Genomic DNA, 23,583 nt, shown 5'->3' on the forward strand with positions numbered 1-23,583 from the left:
CCTCCACCCTAACCACATTGTACTTCTATTCCAGAAGGGAATGAGGAATCTAAGGATACTTTCATGAGGCACTAGTCTTCCTTGTTGGGAAACAGTGTATTCAGCTACAAGGATGAACATTTTCTGTCCTCTCAAATTTCTGCAAGCAAACTGCCAAATAATTTAATAAAATTCAGCAGTTTCTTTTTTAAAAATGGAACTACTTATTCTTTCTCCTTCTTAGGATATTCTTACTTTTGAATCTTTATCAGTCATTTGTTAAAATTTTTTAATATGTATACTTATATATGTAATATCATGATAGCTGAGCATTTTCACAGACATCTCTTTCCTATAAGGTAGATAGAACAGCTACTGTTAGTCCATTTTATAGATGATGAAACTGATGAATGACTTTCTCAAAGAACAACCCAAGGAGACCCAGCTTTAATTTTATTTGTCTATCTGACATACCACAGTGCTTCACTTTGGGGAATACATTTTATCAAGAACAGTTCTTTTCTTTTTTTTTTTTATTAGTTTCTGCTTTATAACAAAGTGAATCAGTCATACATATACATCTGTTCCCACATCCCTTTCCTCTTGTGTCTTCCTCCCTCCCACCCTCCCTATCCCACCCCTCCAGGCGGTCACCAAGCACCGAGCTGATCTTCCTGTGCTATGCGGCTGCTTCCCACTATCTATCTACCTTACGTTTGGTACTGTATATATGTCCATGCCTCTCTCTCGCTTTGTCACAGCTTACCCTTCCCCCTCCCCATATCCTCAAGTCCATTCTCAAGTAGGTCTGTGTCTTTATTCCTGTTTTACCCCTAGGTTCTTCAGGACATTTTTTTTCTTAAATTCCATATATATGTGTTAACATACGGTATTTGTCTTTCTCTTTCTGACTTACTTCACTCTGTATGACAGACTCTAGGTCTATCCACCTCATTACAAATAGCTCAGTTTCGTTTCTTTTTATGGCTGAGTAATATTCCATTGTATACATGTGCCACATCTTTATCCATTCATCTGATGATGGACACTTAGGTTGTTTCCATCTCCGGGCTATTGTGAATAGAGCTGCAATGAACATTTTGGTACATGTCTCTTTTTGAATTATGGTGTTCCAAGGGTATATGCCTAGTAGTGGGATTGCTGGGTCATATGGTAGTTCTATTTTTAGTTTTTTAAGGAACCTCCATACTGTTCTCCATAGTGGCTGTACCAATTCACATTCCCACCAGCAGTGCAAGAGTGTTCCCTTTTCTCCACACCCTCTCCAGCATTTATTGTTTCTAGATTTCTTGATGATGGCCATTCTGACTGGTGTGAGATGATATCTCATTGTAGTTTTGATTTGCATTTCTCTAATGATTAACGATGTTGAGCATTCTTTCATGTATTTGTTGGCAATCTGTATATCTTCTTTGGAGAAATGTCTATTTAGGTCTTCTGCCCATTTTTGGATTGGGTTGTTTGTTTTTTTGCTATTGAGCTGCATGAGCTGTTTATAAATTTTGGAGATTAATCCTTTGTCAGTTGCTTCATTTGCAAATATTTTCTCCCATTCTGAGGGTTGTCTTTTGGTCTTGTTTATGGTTTCCTTTGCTGTGCAAAAGCTTTGAAGTTTCATTAGGTCCCATTTGTTTATCTTTGTTTTTATTTCCATTTCTCTAGGAGGTGGGTCCAAAAGGATCTTGCTGTGATTTATGTCATAGAGTGTTCTGCCTATGTTTTCCTCTAAGAGTTTGATAGTGTCTGGCCTTACATTTAGGTCTTTAATCCATTTTGAGCTTATTTTTGTGTATGGTGTTAGGGAGTGATCTAATCTCATACTTTTACATGTCCCTATCCAGTTTTCCCAGCACCACTTATTGAAGAGACTGTCCTTTCTCCACTGTACATTCCTGCCTCCTTTATCAAAGATAAGGTGACCATGTGTCCGTGGGTTTATCTCTGGGCTTTCTATCCTGTTCCATTGATCTATCTTTCTGTTTTTGTGCCAGTACCATACTGTCTTGATTACTGTAGCTTTGTAGTATAGTCTGAAGTCAGGGAGCCTGATTCCTCCAGCTCCATTTTTCGTTCTCAAGATTGCTTTGGCTATTCGGGGTCTTTTGTTTTTCCAAACAAATTTTGAAATTTTTTGTTCTAGTTCTGTGAAAAATGCCAGTGGTAGTTTGATAGGGATTGCATTGAATCTGTAGATTGCTTTGGGTAGTAGAGTCATTTTCACAATATTGATTCTTCCAATCCAGGAGCATGGTATATCTCTCCATCTATTTGTATCATCTTTAATTTCTTCCATCAGTGTCTTATAATTTTCTGCATACAGGTTTTTTGTCTCCTTAGGTAGGTTTATTCCTAGATATTTTACTCTTTTTGTTGCAATGGTAAATGGGAGTGAAGAACAGTTTTTTTTCAATTTCATTGAAGTGGTGAGTGGCACATGCCCAAAAGTACATGTCAAAATTTATTATGTCTTGGGGGGTTATAGAATAAAGGGAAAATGAATATTCAATATTATAATAAAATTGGCTGTTATAATAAAATCGTATATTGTTATTATAAAAAACACAAGCTTCAGAAAGAAGAAAAGGCAGTCAAATTGTATTAGCTGGAGAGGAAACTCAAAAAATAGTAATTTTTCAATGTAAAATACATGTAATTGGTGGGATAGGAGTAGTCAGTGAGATTTTATTTTTTTCTTTTAACAAAAATCTATGTGACTTGGCAAAAACAAGTTAGAAACACAGCAGTGAATTTAGCTTTGAAATCCAATCCATTTTTTCTTTTCCTAAGTCTTTCTATCCTTTATTTAATGAGAATTTATCCTAAATACTTTAAAAGTTCTCAGCATAGTAATGATACTCTATATTTTACGGAAAAAAACTTGGAACAGGTAGAAATCTCTCACAAAGGCATAAAGTTTGGGGTGAGTTTATAGTCACAAACATGAGACAGGAGCGATCTGTGTAGGAATAATGGAAGATATCTTTGCAGAGGTCAGGAAAGAAATGAATTATCTGGAATGAAGTTATACATAGAAAAGAAGTGCACTTGAGGGTAGAGGAACAGCAGGATTCAAATTAAAAGGCAAGTTATCAAGTTATGAATTATGAACAGTAAAGATACCAGCTTCCTAAGAAAGGTAACTTACTGGGGGGTGGGGCAGGTGAATACAAAAACAGTTGGAAAGGCTAGTGGTAAAGAGTGTTAAGCAGCAGTTCTGAAGACTGAGTAGTTTGAAGTTAATAGGGGAGATAGTAGGATCAGAATGGAGTGTGAAGTGAACTATTCTAGTCTGGTCCAAGGTGGTGCTTAAGGAAGGTAGACAGCAGGTGGTAAGGGAGAGCAGCTGAAAAGGAAGGTTGTATAGCCACAGTGACTCAAAGAAGGTGGGAGCAGAGGAAAGAGGTATAAAAATACCTCCATTTTAAGCAATCAGTGCTTTACTAAAGAATGCTCTATTTTATTCAAAATGATGAAGTACCCAAGAGGTATCCAATATCGTATTTTGATTTCCATGACTAAGAAAGAAACCAATTACCTTAGAACATTTTCTCATACAGGCCAGCAGTTGACACTTCCTGCTTCATCAGCCTCACTCTCCTTCACTTGCACTTTGAAATCCCATAACTGGGAATCAGGTCATTATGAGATCAGCCCTGTTGGAGACACCAAGCTCATCAGTCACACCAAATTTGACCAATACACCTGAAGGCAATAGCCCTAAAACCATCTGACCTCAATATGTCCTAAAGTGAATGGCCATATAGGAAACAATGTAACCTTGCAGGCAATATGAAAATGTGTGCTAGGCTCTCAAAAGAAATGCAGCATCTTATTTTTATGGAGAACCTTTCTTTGGTAAAATTAAAAGTGTTTTCATAAGCATGATCTCATTCTCACAGTAGCCCTGTGAAAGAGGAAATGGAGGAGATATTTTAATTCTAATGTTATAAAAGAATAAATTGAGAGATGGAGACATCAAGTGACTCTTTTTCAATTCTCCCATTTAAGTAGGCCAACAGGGTTAGACCTAGAGCTGGTTTTCCTAATGATGTCCATTTCTGTGCTCATAAGCCCAGTCTATCTCAGGACTTGGCATGGCATCATCAGAAGGCACATACCAGGTGGCTCATATTTTTACTTCACAACATGTAAATGACATTCATACAGCATGGTCTATAAATATCCTACCCAATGAGTTCTCCCTCTGAATAAGTAAATGTTTGCTTACGTCTCCATCTACAATAGTTTTGGCATAACACAGTGTCTAGGCATCCATTTCCTTTTCTTTTTTAATAAATTTATTTATTTGTTTGTTTTTTAAGTTTTTGGCTGTGTTGGGTCTTTGTTGCTGCACACGGGCTTTCTCTAGTTGCAGCGAGCAGGGGCTACTCTTCGTTGCGGTGCACAGGCTTCTCATTGTCGTGGCTTCTCTTGTTGCAGAGCGTGGGCTCTAGAGCACAGGCTCAGTAGCTGTGGCACACGGGCTTAGTTGCTCCGCAGCATGTGGGATCTTCCTGGGCCAGGGATCGAACCCGTGTCCCCTGAATCGGTAGGTGGATTCTTAACCACTGTACCACCAGGGAAGCCCTAGGCATCCATTTACTTTTAAAGTGAGCAGTTAAGTAGTGTCAAGTTGTTAGATAGTTCTGTCCTGTGATAACTGGCCCCTCATCTTTTACATTCAGAAACCTTCTGAGTAGCTCCACAAAGGTATTATTGCAGGGTCCTTTATCACTTGCTTGCTTGATGACTTGAAAAATGGCTCTGAGTGGAAAATATCCATTAATTTTAGAAGGCAATCTTACTAAGAACCACAAATAGTTCTCATTCTGTTTCTAAATAGCAAGATCACATTAAAACTCACTATAATAGATAATATTAATCACTATAATTCAAATAACTACTCTTTAGACCTGGCAGGGAACTGTGAGAGCTTTGAACATTACCCTTAGTTCTTTTTTCCTGTGAATTTCTGGCATAGCAGAAGGAAGAATAAAGCATGCTTGGGGGCTGGGGAGTTTGTTAACTGTGCTTAAAGTTAGGGAGAGCTATAGAGGAAAATGGCATTTGTTACTTTCCTGCCTTTTACTTGCCCACTCAGGAACTCATATTCATCCTTAATTATGACTGTAGTGGAATATCTTGGTGGAAGTGTCCTGATTTTATAGACAGATATAACCAAGGACAGATAATAATTAGTGAAATAGCAATTATCCTTTGCATAACAATTTACAGCTTACAGACACTTTCACCTGTATGATCTCATTTGCTATTTCCTGTAGCACACTAAGTTGCTATTATTATTGTTCCTCATTACTTCTGAAGAATCCGAGTCACAGAGGATTTAAGTTAGTTTTGAAAGTCACACAGCTAGTAAGTGATGGAGCTGGGAATCAGTTCAAAGACGTTTGGTTCCCTATTCCATGTAATGTCTACTATACCATGCAGCCTCCCAAACCTACAGAGGATGTTGGATCAAGAATGGAGATGGGCAGAAAAATAGTCAATGTGTTTAAAAACAGAAGACTAACCTAATAGGAAAAACGGGGAAAGGAGAGGTACTAAACAGAAAACCCAAATGGCCAATAAACATATGAAAAGATGCTCACCCTCACTAGCAATGTGGGAAATGCAAATTAAAACCATGATCACACCCATTAGATTATTGAAAATTAAAAGTCTGAGAATGGCAGGCATTGCGTCAGATGGGGAACAATGAAAATTCTGATACCCTACCGAGGGGAGTGTAAACCGATTTGACCTATTTTGTCAGCCATTTCCTGTTTCTAACGAAGTTGAAGACACAAGTGGCCTGTGTCCAGCAATTCTACCCCGAGGTAGATACCTCACAAAAACTCTCCCATATGTGCATAAGGGCCATGGAAAGAGGTTCATAGCAGAGTTATCTTTAATAGCCCCAAATTCACAAGAACCCCAGTGTCCATGAACAAAAGAATGGATAAATATTAATAAATAATGATGTAGTCATCCAATAGATATGATATTGCAATGAAAATTAATGAACTAGAGGTAAATGTATCAAAAGAGATAAGTATCATAAATACATTTTGAGATATTACAGAAGATTAATATGTATACCATTTACAAAAGGTTTAAAATATGCAAAAACATATTTTAAGAGATATTCTTTAGTGGTTAAACTATGTAGGATTTTTGTTTATGTGTACCTAGATATGTCATAAAAATGTAAAGTACGTGTGACTAACAAACCACAAATGCGGGACAGTGGTTACTTTTGGAAAGGGCAGTAAAGGAGGGTAAGTGGGAGAGGGTGCTACCCAGGGGGCTTGAACTGATATAAGCAATGTTCTAATCATTAAGCTGGATGGTAGTACACAAGTATTTATAGTCTTTCAACCTTTCAGTGTATAAATATATATAGTAACTTTAAAAATAGAAGGGGCAAGGAGGAGAAGAAAAAAAGTTTGTCTGGAGCAGATACTTCTCTGGGACTCTGGCATGACCTTAATGAGTTAACAATGATGCCAAAGCGTTCCCAACTGCCACAGTCTGTTGAGAAGTCACAGTAACAGAGAGTGGATGCCCATCCCAATTCAGTCCTGAGTCATGGCCCAGTGTCCCAACCATTACACCAGCACCCTCTCTGATAGACATAATTGAAGAGTGAAGTTCCATCTGACCAATCACATAGTCTGTGACATTTTCCAGAATGAGACCTAACCTGGATCACCAAAAATGTTATTTTGTTTTGTTTTGGTTTGTTTGTTTGTTTTTACTTTTTTGTCTATATCTTTAGCACTTTCAAGCAGTTCTCTAGCATTTGGAAAGAGTGTTAGCTGAGTGTATGTAGTTAAGAGCATTTTACTCAGCAATGATCTATTCATAGAATTATTTATTTTTAAAGTGTATTTAGTGGAGAAATCATTTTGTGTCAGACAACTAAGAGAAGCCAAAAAAGTATTTAACTCTGAAAATTCAACTCTGTTTTTCATGTTTGATGTTTGCAATTTTGATGGGCAATGATGTCTCCGAATGAAATCCCTAGCCATTTACACTACCCATTTCAGAATTATCCTGATAGACTGATATTTGTTGAATTACTCATTTGACAATCTTTGAAAACGTCTTTTAATCTCTCATATACTCTTCAGCATAGTCAGGCACAATCTCAGTTTGCAAGTTCAATTCTCAAATATTATGGTTTTTGAGGGTAAAAATATCAAGCCATGATAGAGCAGTGCTCCAAAAATTAAACTGTTATTCACACATAATTGAATTTTTTAAATAATATCTCAAACAAACATGTTTTCCCTGCATTTTAAGAAGGAAATATTGTTTTTCTGGATATATTTTATAATGAATAATTTGCCTTCAGGACATTTTTAATAACATAAAGTTAACTTCTGATCAGTGGGCTTCTGTAACTCTGTGATTAAATTCATTGGGGAGAAAGGACAAATGCCTTTTTTGAAAAGATCTGCAGAAATATCACTTAAATATCACCTAAGGAATATCACCTAAGATGAGAGGATGAGTCTTTGGCAGCTTCCTTTTTGAAAGCCAGGGTCTCACATCCCCTTCCTCCTATTGTAGCAACAATAATATTGATAATGGTGCACGTTTATTGAGCACTCACCATATGTCAGGCATTGTGCCAAGCCCTTTTCCTGCATCATCTCATTTCACCCACACAGCAGCTTTACAAATGAGGAACTGTGGCTCAAAGCAGGTAAGTCACTTGCCCAGTCGCACAGATCTGCTAAGTAGTAGAGCCAGGATATGGACCCAGATCCCTGATCCCCAAATCTGTCCTCTTGATCTTTAATTGTGTATACAATGGAACCTTTGCAATTACACTTTGCTATAGAGAGATAAAATAAAATGGGCAAAATATTTTCCTCTTCCATAAAAAGGAAAAAAAAGACTGTTGACTCAGACAAGTGAGAACAAAAAACCCATATACTGGGCTTTGTTCTTCATCCAAAACTTATGACCACCACTTCTCAATAATTGGAAAATTCTATTAACTGAATTGCCCTGAAGATGAAAAAGAAGCATAGAATGTGTGCTTCTTCAAGGTACAAATTCTTCTAAACTTTTCTTTCTGAATATGGAGTTGTTTCTGAACTTCAGGAATAACCAAATAGCATTTTTTTTCAGCATTTAATCACTATATTTGTCGGCAGACCTGTTGTAACCTTGAGTCACCTACAGGGAATTTAAATACTATTCTAATTGATCTTCTCACTGCTTACCAAGAAACAGAGCACGTCTTTCACTAGTCTCATAAATAATTCCATTTCTCTATGTCAGCGTTAATTGAACTTACCTCATGTTGTCAATTTCTTTCTTTTTTTCCCTTGCAGGTGATGTCATTGTCTATATTAATGAAGTTTGTGTCCTTGGACACACTCATGCAGATGTAGTCAAACTTTTCCAGTCTGTTCCTATTGGTCAGAGTGTCAACTTAGTGTTGTGTCGTGGCTACCCTTTGCCCTTTGATCCTGAAGATCCTGCTAACAGCATGGTGCCACCCCTTGCAATAATGGAGAGGCCACCTCCAGTGATGGTCAATGGAAGACATAACTATGAAACATATTTGGAATACATTTCTCGGACCTCACAGTCGGTTCCAGATATAACAGATCGGCCACCTCATACTTTGCACTCAATGCCAGCTGACGGTCAGCTAGATAGCACGTATCCACCACCTGTCCATGACGACAATGTATCTATGGCTTCATCTGGGGCCACCCAAGCTGAACTTATGACCTTAACCATTGTGAAAGGTGCCCAGGGCTTTGGCTTCACCATTGCAGACAGTCCTACAGGACAGCGGGTGAAACAAATACTTGACATTCAGGGATGCCCTGGCCTGTGTGAAGGCGACCTCATTGTTGAGATCAACCAGCAGAATGTACAGAACCTGAGCCATACGGAAGTAGTGGATATACTTAAGGACTGTCCCATTGGAAGCGAGACTTCTTTGATTATCCATCGAGGAGGTAAGATAAACACTGGCTCAGCAATCAGTATGCAGGTGAAGTAGTAGAACCTTTATAATAATATTGAAAAAATGGAAGTTCTCTGGAGTTGAATGAAATGGCACTTTTAAAATTTTTATTTTTATTTTTTTAACTTTATTGAGTATAGTTGATTTACAAATGTTGCGTTGATTTCTGCTGTACAGCAAAGTGATTCAGATATGTGTGTGTGTGTGTGTGTGTGTATTCTTTTTCACATTCTTTTCCATTATGGTTTATCACAGGATATTGAATATAGTTCCCTGTGCTATACAGTGGGACCTTGTTGTTTTTCCATTCTATATATAGTAGTTTGTGTCTGCTAATCCCAAACTCCCAATCCATCCCTCCCCCACCTTCCCTCCCCCTTGGCAACCAAAAGTCTGTGAAATCATACTTTAAAAAATGAAGGTAAGGGCCTCCCTGGTGGCGCAGTGGTTGAGGGTCCGCCTGCCGATGCGGGGGATACGGGTTCGTGCCCCGGTCTGGGAGGATCCCATGTGCCGCGGAGCGGCTGGGCCCGTGAGCCGTGGCCGCTGGGCCTGCGCGTCCGGAGCCTGTGCTCCGCGGCGGGGGAGGCCACAACAGTGAGAGGCCCGCATACCGCAAAAAAAAAAAAAAAAAAAAAAAAAAAAAAAAAAAAAAAATGAAGGTAAAAGAGTAAGAAAGACAAACATGAGTCCAGGAAGCTGTGCTTTTTAATTTTGAGAATGTATCTTTTCCTATATTATATTAAGCACAAGAAAAATAGTGTTTTCAGTCTTACAAATATATATTGTTGTGGGGAATTCCCCAGTGGTCCAGTGATTAGGACTCTGAGCTTTCACTGCTGAGGGTATAGTTTCAATCCCTGGTTGGGGAACTAAGATCCCGCAGGCCATGCGGCATGGCTAAAGGGGGAAAAAAAATACATATATATATACACACACATATATATATATGGCTGTGAACTGAGAGGGTAAAGTTTGAAGTCCCGAGTATGAGTGGGTTGTATTCCAAAAGTTCATTAATGTTTCAGTTGTGGAGGCTTCAAACTGGTTTCCATTGACTTAATTAAGAAAGCTGATTTTTCCCAAGGAGGTGATACTCTGAACTGTGCATAGGTTTGCAGGCTAGCATGTGGAAGCTGGTTCAACTCCTTCCAAGCTCAAGTACGGTCTTGATAATCCCCATAAGGACCAATGGGAACTGTGTCCCCATAGAAAAATCATTTCAGAGTTGTAAATAGCGTTGCTCAGGACACTTCTATTACTACAGGGATGCTCCATCGATCTTTACCCATAGGGCTTCCCTGGTGGCGCAGTGGTTGAGAGTCCGCCTGCCAATGCAGGGGATGCGGGTTCAAGCCCTGGTCTGGGAAGATCCCACATGCCGCGGAGCAACTAGGCCCGTGAGCCACAACTACTGAGCCTGTGCGTCTGGAGCTTGTGCTCCGCAACAAGAGAGGCCACGACAGTGAGAGGCCCGTGCACCGTGATGAAGAATGGCCCCCACTCGCCGCAACTAAAGAAAGCCCTCGCACAGAAACGAAGACCCAACACAGCCAAAAATAAATAAATAAATTTTAAAAAAAAGAAAATAAACTTGTTTAAAATATACATATATTAAAATAATAATAATAATAATAATTACCCATAGTGCCTTCTGTGCCCTGGGAAGAAAGCTCTGGAACAGGCTTGGGGCTGAAGTTCTGGGCTGGGTGTTCCAGGTGAAGTATGGAACTGAGAGCGGTGAGGACTGTGGTAGGAGCTCTGAGCCCTGGAGGTGTTTCTTCCCTTCCACCTGCTCTGTGCGGAAGGGAATGGGGCTAAGCAGAGGCTACCTCCTTCATTTCTTTGCTACTCTGCTCTTGATTATCAGTGAAACTAGGGAGAGAAAGGAGGGAAGGGTCACAGATAGAGAGGATACTTGAAAACAGGGTATAAATGAAAGGGCTCAGGCTAAGTCCTGGTTTTCTGCTTTCCAATTTGGGGACTTAAGACACTTAGTCCACGAGCTTCAGATGTCTCGTCTGTTATATTGGGATGATAATACTACCTAACCTGATGGAATGTTCTCAGTATAATGTGCCGCATAGGTGTTCATTAAATGTCTGTTGAGTGTAGATTAGCACCAAAGCTACAGCAGGGATGCTTCAGAAGGAGCAGTACTGTGAGGAACTTGTGCGTGAAGAGCACACGTGTGGCCAACATATGTGATTGTCTCTTCGAAGAACTAAAAACAGGGTGAAAGCCCTGTCAGTTTGAAATGCAAGTGAAAGCAGTCAAAGCTGAAAGAAGCACCTTGTATGATGTACTTGGCCCTCTCTGCAGGTGTTTTCCCTTCAAGGAAGTATTTACATTATTGATTTTTGTGTGAAAATGGACACCAAATACTAGGCATTTATGAGCAACACTATACAAAGTGCTATGTTTCCATCTTAAAAAAAAGAAATTAATATGATAGCAGAAGTCTTAAATGTGACCTTCAAGCATTATTACAAAATAGCACTTGAATCTTGATAATTAAATATTGACAGTGTATTTTAATTTCACCCATTGCTTAAGATTAAACCAAATATCCTTAATTAAATAGCCATATGTTCTTAATGTGCAATTGAAAAATCAAATCTTTGGAACAGGTTCTTGATATTAAATGATATAACTGAAAATCACTTTGCAGTATCCACTGTATGATTCATAGAAACAAGTTTGGGCACTTTTTATATATAATACCTTTTTTAAAGGCATGATGTAGCAGAAAAAAGTATTCTGAGATCGTTTATCCATATATATATATATAATATGTATGTATATTATTTCCATTTGTACCTTTTCTGAAAACATTTGTTTGCCTGCTATCAGCTAGACTACCCTGTTCCTGCTCCTTTTCCCTCCACTCTCTCCCACCCCCATTTAATCCCCAAGTATTCAAAGTTTTTTTTTTGTTGTTCATTTGTTTGTTTGTTTTTATTGAGGTATAGTTGATTTACAATATTGTGTTAGTTGCAGGTGTACAGCATAGTGATTCAGTATTTTTGCAGACAGATATAGAAATTGAGTATTCAAAGTTTTGGTTGCATTTTGTTTGTGTTTGGGGACAAGGGATTTGTTTGTATTTTGTGGCTAGTGTAGAATTGCAGAATGTAATACCCTCTAATGCTTAAAGTATTTCTAGTCAAATCCTCTTACGTTTTCCCGGATTCCCACAATTTGTAGTCAGCTCTCTGAAATTAATAGGAACTAACACCATGTTTTTGTGATGAAATTCACCTTGATTATCTTATTATAGGCTACTCATAAGTGCTTATGGCCTCACTCAGATAAGCATAAATCTTCCAGAGCAAATTCATACACCTGGGTCTTTGTGTCTGGATTATGGTTGTTTTACATTATTTACTAGGATTTTTTTATTTATAAAGTGATTATGTGGTTTAATTTTTTCAAACAAATAGTGTCAGAAGGTATACAATGAAAAGTAATTATCTCTCCTTTCCCAGGATTCCAGTCCTTTTCCTAGAGGCAAACATATTGTTTGTACACACACATCTCTAGAAATTTTGTAGCCTTAACTAGCATGTATGTGAATATATGTAGTATGTTTAACATAAATGGAATGATATTATACATACACGTCTTGCTCTGAATATCTTGGTTTTTAGGGTGTGTTTTATTCTTTAAGAAACATCATTGTGGTATTATTTACATACCATAGAATTCACCAATTATAATTATATACTTCAATAAGTTTTGCTAAAATGATATAGTTATGCAGCAATCACCATAATCCTTAGAACATCCATCATCCCAATTCCTTTAGCCCTCAGATAGTCACTAATATGCTTTCTGGATAGTTTTGCCTTTCTAGAAATTTTTGTAAATGGAATCATACAGTATGTAGTCTTTTACTTAACATAATTCTGTTGAGATCTACCCATGTAGGTGCATGTATGAGTAGTTTGTTTTGTTTTATTGCTGAGTAGTATTCCATTGTATGGGTACCACATTTTTTTTTTTAATCCGTTTACCAGTGCATGGACATGTGAGTTGTTTCCAGGTTTTGACATTTGTAAATAACATTGCTGTGAACATTTGGATATAAGTGTTTGTATGTGCATACATTTTCACTTTTCTTGAGTAGATAGGAGTGGAGTGGTAGGAGTGGAGTGGTACAGATGGGTTATATGATAAGTGCGTATTTAAATTGTTCAGAAGTAGCTAGAATGTTTTCCAAAATGGCTATACCATTTTACATTCCCACTAGCAATGTGTGAGGTTTCCAGTTTCTGCCCATTGTTGCCCATACTTGATATAGCTAGTCATTTTGATTATAGCCATTTTAGTGCCTGTATAATGATGCCTTTTTGTGGTTTTAATTTACATTTCTCTAATTTTTTCATGTGTTTACCATGGCATGTATTCATATGTTTATTAGCATTAATTATCTTCTTTGGTGACATGCCTACTCAATATTTTGCCCATTTGTATATTTATTAAGCTGTTTGTCATCTTCCTATTAAATTGTAAAAGTCCTTTTTACATTCTGATTACCAGTCTTTTAAAAGATAAATGATTTGCAATTATTTTCTCCCAGTCTGTGGCTTGTCTTTTCATTTTCTTAATACTTCCTTTTGAAGCACATAAGTTTTTAATTTTGATGAAGTCCAATTTATCAGTATTTTCTTATATGAATCATTCTTTTGTGTTAGATCTAAGAAGTGTTTCCCTAATCCAAGATGACAAAGTTTTTCCTGCTTTCTTCTAGAAGTTCTTTAGTTTTATCTCTGATATTTAGACCTATAAACTATTTCAAGATCATTTTTGAGCATAGTGTAAGGTAAGGATCTAAGTGCATTTGGTTGCATTTGGACATCCAATTTTTCTAGCACTATTTGTTTAAAAAAAAATCCTTTCCGCTTGGATTGCCTTGGCACTTTTGTCAAAATTGAATTTACATAAATGTGAAGGTTTATGTCTAGACTCTGTTCTCTCCCATTGACCTATATGTCTATCCTCATTGTCATACCACACTCTCTAAATTAGCTTTATATTAAGTCTTGAAATCAAGTCGTATGAATCCTCCAACTTTTGTCTCCTTTTTCAAAATTATTTTGGTTATTCTAGGCCCTTTGCATTTCCATATAAATTTTAGGATCAACTTTTTAATTATATTTTTAAGTAAAAGGCCTGCTGTGATTCTGACGTTGCATTCAACCTATAGAACAATTTTTGGAGAATTGCCAACTTAAATCTCTCCATTCATAAATATGGTATATCTCTTCTTTGGTGACATGCCTACTCAATATTTTGCCCATTTATATATTTATTAAGCTGTTTGTTGTCTTCTTATTAAGTTGTAAAAGTCCTTTTTACATTCTGATTACAAGTCTCTTAGAAGATAAATAATTTGCAAATATATTTTGAATCTCTAATTTCTCACAGCAATGGTATGTAGTTCTTAATGTAGAGATCTTGTACTTCTTCTGTTAAACTTATTTCTAGCGATTTTATTCTTCTTGATATTATTGTGAATGTGAATGGAATATTGTCCATTTTCAGATTGTCATTTTCAGATTGTTTATTGCTAATATATAGAAATACATATGATTTTTGGTTTTGATCTTGTACACTGTAACCCTGTTACACAGTTCTGGGGGCTTTTTCTTATTTTGTAAATTCCATCAGATTTTCTACATAGACTATTATGTCATCTAGTAGTAAAGCTTTATTTCTTTCTTTCCAAGCTGCATGTCTTTTTTTTTTTTTTTTTTTTTGCGGTACGCGGGCCTCTCGCTGTTGTGGCCTCTCCCGCTGCGGAGCACAGGCTCCGGACGCCCAGGCTCAGTGGCCATGGCTCACAAGCCCAGCTGCTCCACGGCATGTGGAATCTTCCCGGACCAGGGCACGAACTCATGTCCCCTGCATCGACAGGCGGACTCTCAACCACTGCGCCACCACGGAAGCCCCAAGCTGTATGTCTTTGATTCCTTTTCTGTGCTTTATTACACTAGCTGGAACCTCCAGTACGATGTCAAATAGAAATAATTATGAGGGGACACCCTTGCCTTATTGCCAATTTTAGTGGCAACGTATTAGCCTTTAACCATTAAGTATGCTTTTTTTGGTGTAATTTTTATATGCTGTATGATCAGGCCACTCAAATGGCTGTTCTCTTGCTCTCTGGACATCCCCTGCCCGACCAGTGCCTGCTTCACCTAAACCCTACACACACGACTGACCTTCCCATCTACTTGCCCCAGGCGCCAGCTGGTGATTGTTCCTATCAAAGGGGTGGTGAGGGGCGTGCCCCTCTGCTGGTTTCCCTGGTAACTAATGAGCCCACCTGGCATCAATTCCCCTATAACTGGTAACCTCCCCTTCCGCCCGACCCTGTGAGTGAAGAAGACTGTGAGGTGTTGCTTCAGGACCCTGCTTCAGAATGTAAGTTCCCCCATCCATTAAACCATTGATGTCTCTGTTGCAGACTCCGGGTTCTTTCTTCAGTCTTAAAGCTGGGAAAGCACAGGCCTTGTAGGCTTGCAGGGTACAGCCCAACAATTGGCGGAGCCAGCCTGGAGACTGAGGAAACTCCCGGGAGCGCCGAGACGTAGGGAAATAAAGAGTGGGGGATGGAAAGTTGCGGGAGTAGTCCTGAGGTGGCCGTCCACTAACATGCGGGGCCCCAAAGTTCCAGGGGTGAGCCGAAACTTGGGGAAATCCTGGGTTGGCTATCTACTAGTATATGGGGTCTTATGGTGGCTGTCCTTGATGAATTGGGGGCTGCCAAGAGATTAGAGAACAGTGGCCTCTAATGCCTCTGCTGTTGTATCAAAGTGAACCTTTTGTAATTGGTTAAGCTAGCTTTCTAGAAGGAATTTCTCTTTTGTATTTCTCTGGTGCCTTTGAGATGCAAATGATCCACCTGGCCTCTCTGGAACTTTAATCTTCTGTGATCTCTAAGAATAAAGGAGAAAAAAGAGCTTTTAGTTAAACTCTATAGAAATAATTATGTTTTGTGAATATCTATCTAAAATAGTCTCTCCAGATTCTGGTAACTTGAAACTAAAGTTGAAAGAAGAGAATTCAAGGGTCATTTCAAATAGGATAAAATATCGGAACATTAATTGCTGAGCAGGTCTCAGTTTACCTACCTTTACCTGCTTAGGAGAGGAAGACTAATGCATGAAGTTTTCCAATCAGAAATGCACAGTTACTTGCTTCTTGGTTTTTGCCAGAGATTAAGGTTTTTACTGGTTAAGAGTATAATCAGTCACAATTCTAATTATTGTAAACAAGTTTCTTTATTGAGTACATTGTAATCAGGTGCTTAATCAGGTGTCTTTTTAAGTCTTTTGTCTTTTATAGACAGTTATTGTTTTACTCTGATGGTTTTGCAAAAATGCCTCATCTTCAAGAAGATTCATAGGAAGGACCTTTTGACAATAACAGGTCCGTGGTAAATTTCAGATTATACTGGGTATAATCTGAACTGGGTAAGAACTTAAAGAATCCTAATGGAAGACCTGATGGCTTCATAAAAAGTTAAAAAAAAAAAGGATTGGTTACTGAGTGAACTGCTGAATATGGTTATAATTTTTATGGGTTTTGTCTGGAATGTTTCTGGTTTTGATCTGTGTTTTCCAGATATAGGGAAGCCCTTCCCCTCAAGTTGGTTATTTATAGCAATTTGGTAAACTACACCTGTGGGTAGAATTGAAGCATTTTCCTTTTCTCTCTGCCTGGTCCCTCCAGAAATTAGAGACTCCTGGGTTCTGAGCAGCCTTATAAGGAAAATGGAAAAGACTGTCTCCTGACATGTGCAGGAATCTCAATATTCTGGGGACTTCTAGAAGAGAAAAATCCACCAAGGCAGAGCCTGATAGCAGGGCTTTGGCGTGGCTTTCCTGGCCTTGAGAGACATTTTGGGAATTCAATCTGAGCTCCTGAGCCCCCCTCAGCCAGTTTGGAGGAGCCTATAAAGTCGATTGACCAAACTTGTTTTGCAGACAAATTAGTCTTGATTTGGCTGTGTTTGGTGGATATGAGGCTAATTTTAGAGAGAACAATATTATGTTTCAATGGATATTAAATTCTAGTTCTTTTGATTGAGGACTGTATTTATGAATGTTATTGTGCTAGCCATACTTTTGCCCTGATGTTCTGGATGGAAAGAAAAGTATCTAGTGAAATTGTCTCAGAGTATAACCACTCATGAAGTGTGACACTGCTTGCTTTAAGTCTGTTGCTAAAAGCACATGTTCAGTGCTTGTGTGACAGTTGGGTATAAGCGATAAAATGTATAGCCTATTAAGTGTTTCCCCATCAACAGCCCTCTGAGCCTTTTCACGTGATCTGATTAGTGCTCCCCCAACTCGAATGACTAGGCGAATATAAAGGAGGCCTGGCACCGAGGGACATGATCTGCACCTGGGGTAGGAGCTAGCACCCAGCATCGAGGGAAGGATATTTTGCTCATCAGTACTTTCTATTGAAAGATTTGCAATCGAAAGGGGAAATGATGGAAAAATCTGCACACATTGAAGTATGGGGAAGCCCGAAGGCTTATACATGGTTTAACTTGAATTTTACTGACCAGAGTAGCCTGTTTTGTGGTCTTTCAGATAGGCATTGTACAGCTGCTTTGGCCATTGAGGAAGGGAATGCATTTGAAAGTCAAAATGAAATAGCTGTTGTTCATATATCCAAGGTAAAACTAGGTGGCCATTGTATACGTGGTATTACTGAAAACGTGAGTTTTTTGAACTGTATTGCAGACCAGGCCAAAACCACAGGCGGGTGTGGTATTACCTCAGATGCGGTTTCTGCTTGTATTTTGATTAATGGTTGTGATCTGCTCTGTGTTGTGCTTATTAGATGTCTTACATTTCATCCCTAGCCTGAGCAAAGGAAATTTATTCAAGGACTAAGTAACAACACTAGCCTCACTGTGAAAATGAGTCTGTTAATTGCTGGGTCTACAGTGAGATACCATTGTTGTTCTCCTCTAGACTTTCATGAAAAATTGACCTGGCTATTCTGACTATGGCAGTGGGGGAAAAGACTCACCATCTTCCTGTCCCACATGCCCATACATCAGAAGGACCCCTGACAGTAAACATTCCTGTACGACTGGCTGCCCATGAGCACCACTGGTTTATGTTGTGTGGAATAGAATAGGCTGGCTTCTGGACACCCAAGCCCAACTAGTGGGATTAACTGTCTTTGGTTTGGAAAGACCTAATGGGTCCACCCCTAAAGGCACCCAACATAACATGGGGTGGCAGACCTCTACTGTGACTGATGACTCCTGGCTAGGCCGCCAGAATGTTCGTTTTAAAGCCGAGCCTACCCCTCCCTGTGGGGGGTGGCTCTGGGTTTGTGAAAACCAAGGATGGTCTTACCTTCCTGATAACTGGACAGGGCACTGCTGCTATTGACTCCCTTTACATTGACCCATTAAGCGCTTGGCTCCAAAATTTGCCCACATCCTGGCAAATGACTGTTCTGAGGATACTAGGTGGCTTACTCTTGATCCTCTCTGGCTGCTGTTGTCTGTATTGTATTTGTGGTATCTGGTTGCAGTGCCCCCTACGTATGTGACCCCAGGGATATCTCAGAGGAAGGGCAGACCAAGATTGTAAGGGTCGTGCCGGGTATGTAGGGGCGGAGTGTATGTTCAGGCCACTCAAGATGTCTGGTCTTTGGCTCTCTGGACATCCCCTGCCCGACCAGTGCCTGCTTCACCTAAACCCTACACACATGACTGACCTTCCCATGTACTTGCCCCAGGCCCCAGCTGGTGACTGTTGTTATCAAAGGGGTGGTGAGGGGCGTGCCCCTCTGCTGGTTTCCCTGGTAACTAATGAGCCCACCTGACATCAATTCCCCTATAACTGGTAATCTCCCCTTCCCCCCACCCCCCCAAGCAAAGACCCCACTGCATCTTGCCTACCACCCGCCGCACACGGTGGGGTGTCACTCCAGAACCTTGCTTCAGATGGGTATGCTCCCCAGTCCGTTAAACCATTGATGTCTCTGTTTCTGACTCCAGTCTGTTTCTTAGGTCATAAAGCTGGACAAGCACTGGCCTTGTAGGCTGCGGGGTGCAGCCCAACATATGCTTTTTATCAGGTTGAGAAAATTCCAACCTTCTACTCTTAAATTGTTGAGAATCTTAATAATCAATATGTCTTGGCTTTCATCAAATTTTTTTCTGCAACTATTGAGATGATCATGTAGTGTTGTCCTTCATTAATATAGTGCTTTACATGATTTTTAAATATTAAACTACTTTTGCATTCCTGGGGTAACCCCACTTGGTCATGGTGTATAATTCTTTTTGTATGTTGCTAGATTCTCTTTGCTTATATTTTGTTAAGACTTTTGAACCTGTTGGCAGAGGCGTTCTATAATTTTCTTTTCGTGTAGTCTGTCTGGCTTTTTTGTCAGGATAATATTGGCCTCTCCCTCGCACTCTATTTTCTGAGTTTGTGTAAGATTGATATTATTTCCCTCTTAAAAGTTTTGATAGAATTCACCAGTGAAGACATCTAGGCTGGGTTTTTACTCATAGAATGATTTTTAATTACTAATTAAATTTATTTCCTTGATTTAGGTCTATTCTAATTTTCTGTTTCTTCTTGAATCAGTTTTGGTATTTTATGTATATCTAGGAATTTTTACAATTCATCTGAATTGTCAAATTTGTTAGAATAAGGTTTTTAACAAAATTTTATAAAATTCCTTTTTAAGAACCAACTTTTGGCTTCATTGTTTTTCTGTTTTCTATTTCAGTTATTTCTACTTTGATCTTTGTAATTTCCTCTCCTCTCCTTATTTTGTGTTTGATCTACATTGCCTTTTCTGTCATCCTGAGGTGAAAGCTTAGAGTAATGACTCTAGTTCTCTCTAATAAAAGCATTTAAAGCTATAAATTTCACTCTAAGCAATTCATTAGCTGAATTCCATAAATTTTTATATTGTGTGTTTTCTTTTTTATTGAGCTCAAGATATCTTCTTATTTCTGTTGTGATTTCTTTTTTAACCTATAGGTTACTTAGAAATGAGTTGTTTATTTTTCAAACATGTGGGATTTCCCAGTACTTTTCTGTTGATTTCTAATAATTTTTCCTTGGATGAGAACATATTTTGTGTGATTTCAGTCCTTTTAAATGTGTCGAGACTTGTATTATGGCCCAGTGCCTTGCTTTTTTTAACTTAACAGTTTATCTTAGAGGGCTTTATATATTAGTTCAGAAATATACCTCATTATTTTTAATAGCTTATTTAATCATAACTAATGGATATTTTAGTTGCTTTCATTTTTTATCTATTATTAAAAAGTGATGTATCTGCACAAGAGAGTAAATCTGTATTATAGATTCATTCCTTATTTCAACAAATATTTCTTTTTTTAATTTTTTATTAATTAATTTTGTGGGGGGGTGCTGCACTGGGTCTTTTTTGCTGCCTGTGGACTTTTCTCTAGTTGCAGAGAGCGGGGGCTACTCTTTGTTGTGGTGCACAGGCTTCTCATTGCGGTGGCTTCTCTTGTTGCAGAGCATGGGCTCTAGGCGTGTGGGCTCCAGTAGTTGTGGCACATGGGCTCAGTAGTTGCAGCTTGTGGGCTCTAGAGTGCAGGCTCAGTAGTTGTAGCACAGGGACTTAGTTGCTCCACAGCATGTGGAATCTTCCTGTACCAGGGCTCAGACCCATGTCCCCTGTACTGGCAGGCTGATTCTTAACCACTGAGTCACCAGGGAGGTCCTCAACAAACATTTCTTGAGTGCCTACTATGTACTAGGCATTTTTTTGGCACTGGAGGTAAAGCAATAAACAAAATTAAGCACATGCTTTTTCCCATGGAGTTGACATTCCTTCGGAGGGTGACAAAACAATAAATGCCGACATAAATATGTCCCTTGTGTATTTGTCACTTATCTCCTTATCCTCATGGAGTTTTATTCTTGAATATTAATTTTATCACCAGCTACTTTACTAGGTTATCTTAATGTTTCTTATATTTTATTCAGTTCGTTTCATAGGATATGGGGGCATATAATCATACCACCTACAAATTACAGTCACTTTGCCTTCTCCCTTCCTATTTGCATACCTCTGATTTGTCTTATTTAATACATTTGACTGTTATATCTTGAACATTGTTGATTAATAGTGGGGATTATAGAAATTCCTATCTTATTCCTGGCTTAAATGAAAACTGTCTCATTTTATACAAACACAGTACTGACTTTTATTTATCATGTTAAGGAAGTACCCTTCAATTCCTATTTTATTAAGAATCTTTATCAAAAATGGGTAATGAATTTTATCAAAAGCTAAAAAGGCATCTATGGAGATGATCATTATTTTCTCCTTTGATTTATCACTGTGATAAATCACATTAAGAGTTTTATTATTATTGAACTATCCTTTCATTCCTGGAATAAACTATATTATGCTTATAAGGTGTCCCTAGTTTCTATTTGTTTATATATAGTTTTGCATCAACATCAATAAATGAGTTTGGTCCCAAGTTTTCTTTTTTGGATCTTGTTTTGTTCTGATTTGCTCAAAGTTATGCTGGTGTCATAAAAGCAATCAGTAGCTTTCCTTGTCTCTCTGCTCTAAATGATTTAAGTAACATTGAAGTTATCTATTTCTTGAGGTTATGATATAATACACCTTGGAAATTATCTAGTTCTAGTGGGTTTGGTTTGGTAAGGGGAGGGATAACCTTTTACAACTTTCTCAATTTCTTCCATAGTAACTCATCTTCTTAGAGTTTCTGTCTTGGCTGGACTTGGTTTTTATAATTTATAGTATAGCCTACAAAATTGTCTCTTTTATTCATGTTTCCAAATGTATTTAAATAGAATTGAATCAAGTATCCTCTAATTTTTTTCTTCCATTTTCCCCTTGACCTAAGAATATCTCTATTATTCTCAAGTCTTATAGGTGCTATTTTCTTGATTAGGTTGGCTAATATTTCTCCTGTTTCAGTGGTTCAAGAAACATATTAGTTTACTTATAAATAATTTGGCTGATGCTCAGTCTAGTATGGAATCGGGAATCATTATGCTTTCTACCCAAGGAGGCTGTTATTTGATGTCTGGAATAAAGCAACTCCAGCGTGACTACTAATCAATCCTTGTCATGTATTGTACTATTATTTATATTAAAATGCAACAAAGTTCCCTACTTAATTTGTGAACCTCCCATAAATTACAGTTGATTAATATTTGAAAATTTTTCTTCTTATTTCTAGAAAACATGATACCAAAAGTTTTCACTAGATCAGAATATTCCCTTCTCATGCTGACAATATAATAATAAATAGTATCAGTAATGCACATCTTCTCTTTGTTTTACATTCAAATAGAATTCAGAGTATTTGAGAAGCAGCACAGACTATATCAGAACTTTGTTTGAGGGCAAAGCATAAAAATAATGGACACAGAGAATTATGTCTATGTAGAGAACTCCTGTTTCAAAAGTTCAAAGAGCATGTTATTAAAAATATTGTATAATGAGTTTTAAACTGCACAGAGAAAATGTTAAAAGCAAAGCTATAAGAAGTATTGACATTTTTAATAATGCTAACATTTTTTTCTAAAAAAAATTTGTTTGGTTTAGAAGTAGTTTCAAATTCACATAAAAATTCCAAGTGTAGAATACAGAACTTTGAATACCACTGACCCACATTGCTATTAACATTCTTCCCCATTTGCTTTGTGTATGTGTGTGCATCGGTGAATGTGCGTTTCTGAACCATCTAAGACTAAGTTGCAAATATCATGCCCCTTTACCCCAAATATTTTGGTGTTTATTTCATGTCACTACTTGTTTGGAGAAATATGTAAGCAGATAGTTAAAGTTATAAAAGATACTTTTAAAGAAGCACTTAGAACCATCACCACAACAAAAGACTTAAGAGGTCATCAAAAGAGATTTTATCTAAAATAAGAGAGAGTCAATACTCACCAATAATAAGGATCTGTTACAAGAATATTTCTGAGAGAGAGAAAAGCACTGGTTATTTGAAAATAGTGTTATCCAGAGATTAGGTGAAAATCAAAGTGGATATTCCACAATCAATATCATGTAATCCAACATTCCACTTGATATCAGCAGAAAACAGTATATATGGGACTTCACTGGTGGCACAGTGGTTAAGAATCCACCTGCCAATGCAAGGGACATGGGTTCGAGCCCTGGTCCGGGAAGATCCCACATGCCGCGGAACAACTAAGCCCGTGCGCCACAACTACTGAGCCTGCGCTCTAGAGCCCACGAGCCACAACTACTGAAGCCTGCACACCTAGAACCTGTGCTCCGCAATGAAAAGCCACTGCAATGAGAAGCCTGCACACCGCAACAAAGAGTAGTCCCCACTCTCTGCAACTAAAGAAAGCCCACGTGCAGCAGCAAAGACCCAACACAGCCAAAAATAAATAAAATGAAAAATTAATAAATTTTTCAGAACACAACTATAAAAAAATACTTTTAAAAAAAGAAAAAACAGTGTATATGACACAGCAAACAAAAAACAAATCCACACCATGAGGTGTGAATGACCATGGCTTACTGGCTGCTGTATT

The 23,583-nt window shown here is 38.2% G+C and overlaps 1 protein-coding gene across 2 annotated transcripts in view; it reads left to right on the forward strand.

Annotated features, from left to right (window-relative positions):
• Positions 1-23,583, forward strand: part of MAGI2 (membrane associated guanylate kinase, WW and PDZ domain containing 2) — a gene marked incomplete at its 3' end in the record, with an annotated part of 1,305,599 nt that overhangs the window by 1,072,142 nt on the left and 209,874 nt on the right. For both annotated transcript variants that reach the window (XM_082632410.1, XM_082632411.1), the window contains exon 10: positions 8,349-8,987. In XM_082632410.1, the coding sequence (XP_082488536.1) occupies positions 8,349-8,987 (639 nt within the window). The remainder of the gene's footprint in view (positions 1-8,348; positions 8,988-23,583) is intronic.

The sequence above is a fragment of the Mesoplodon mirus genome, assembly GCF_964341445.2.
Source record: "Mesoplodon mirus genome assembly, chromosome: 9".
Lineage (NCBI taxonomy): Eukaryota > Metazoa > Chordata > Mammalia > Artiodactyla > Ziphiidae > Mesoplodon > Mesoplodon mirus.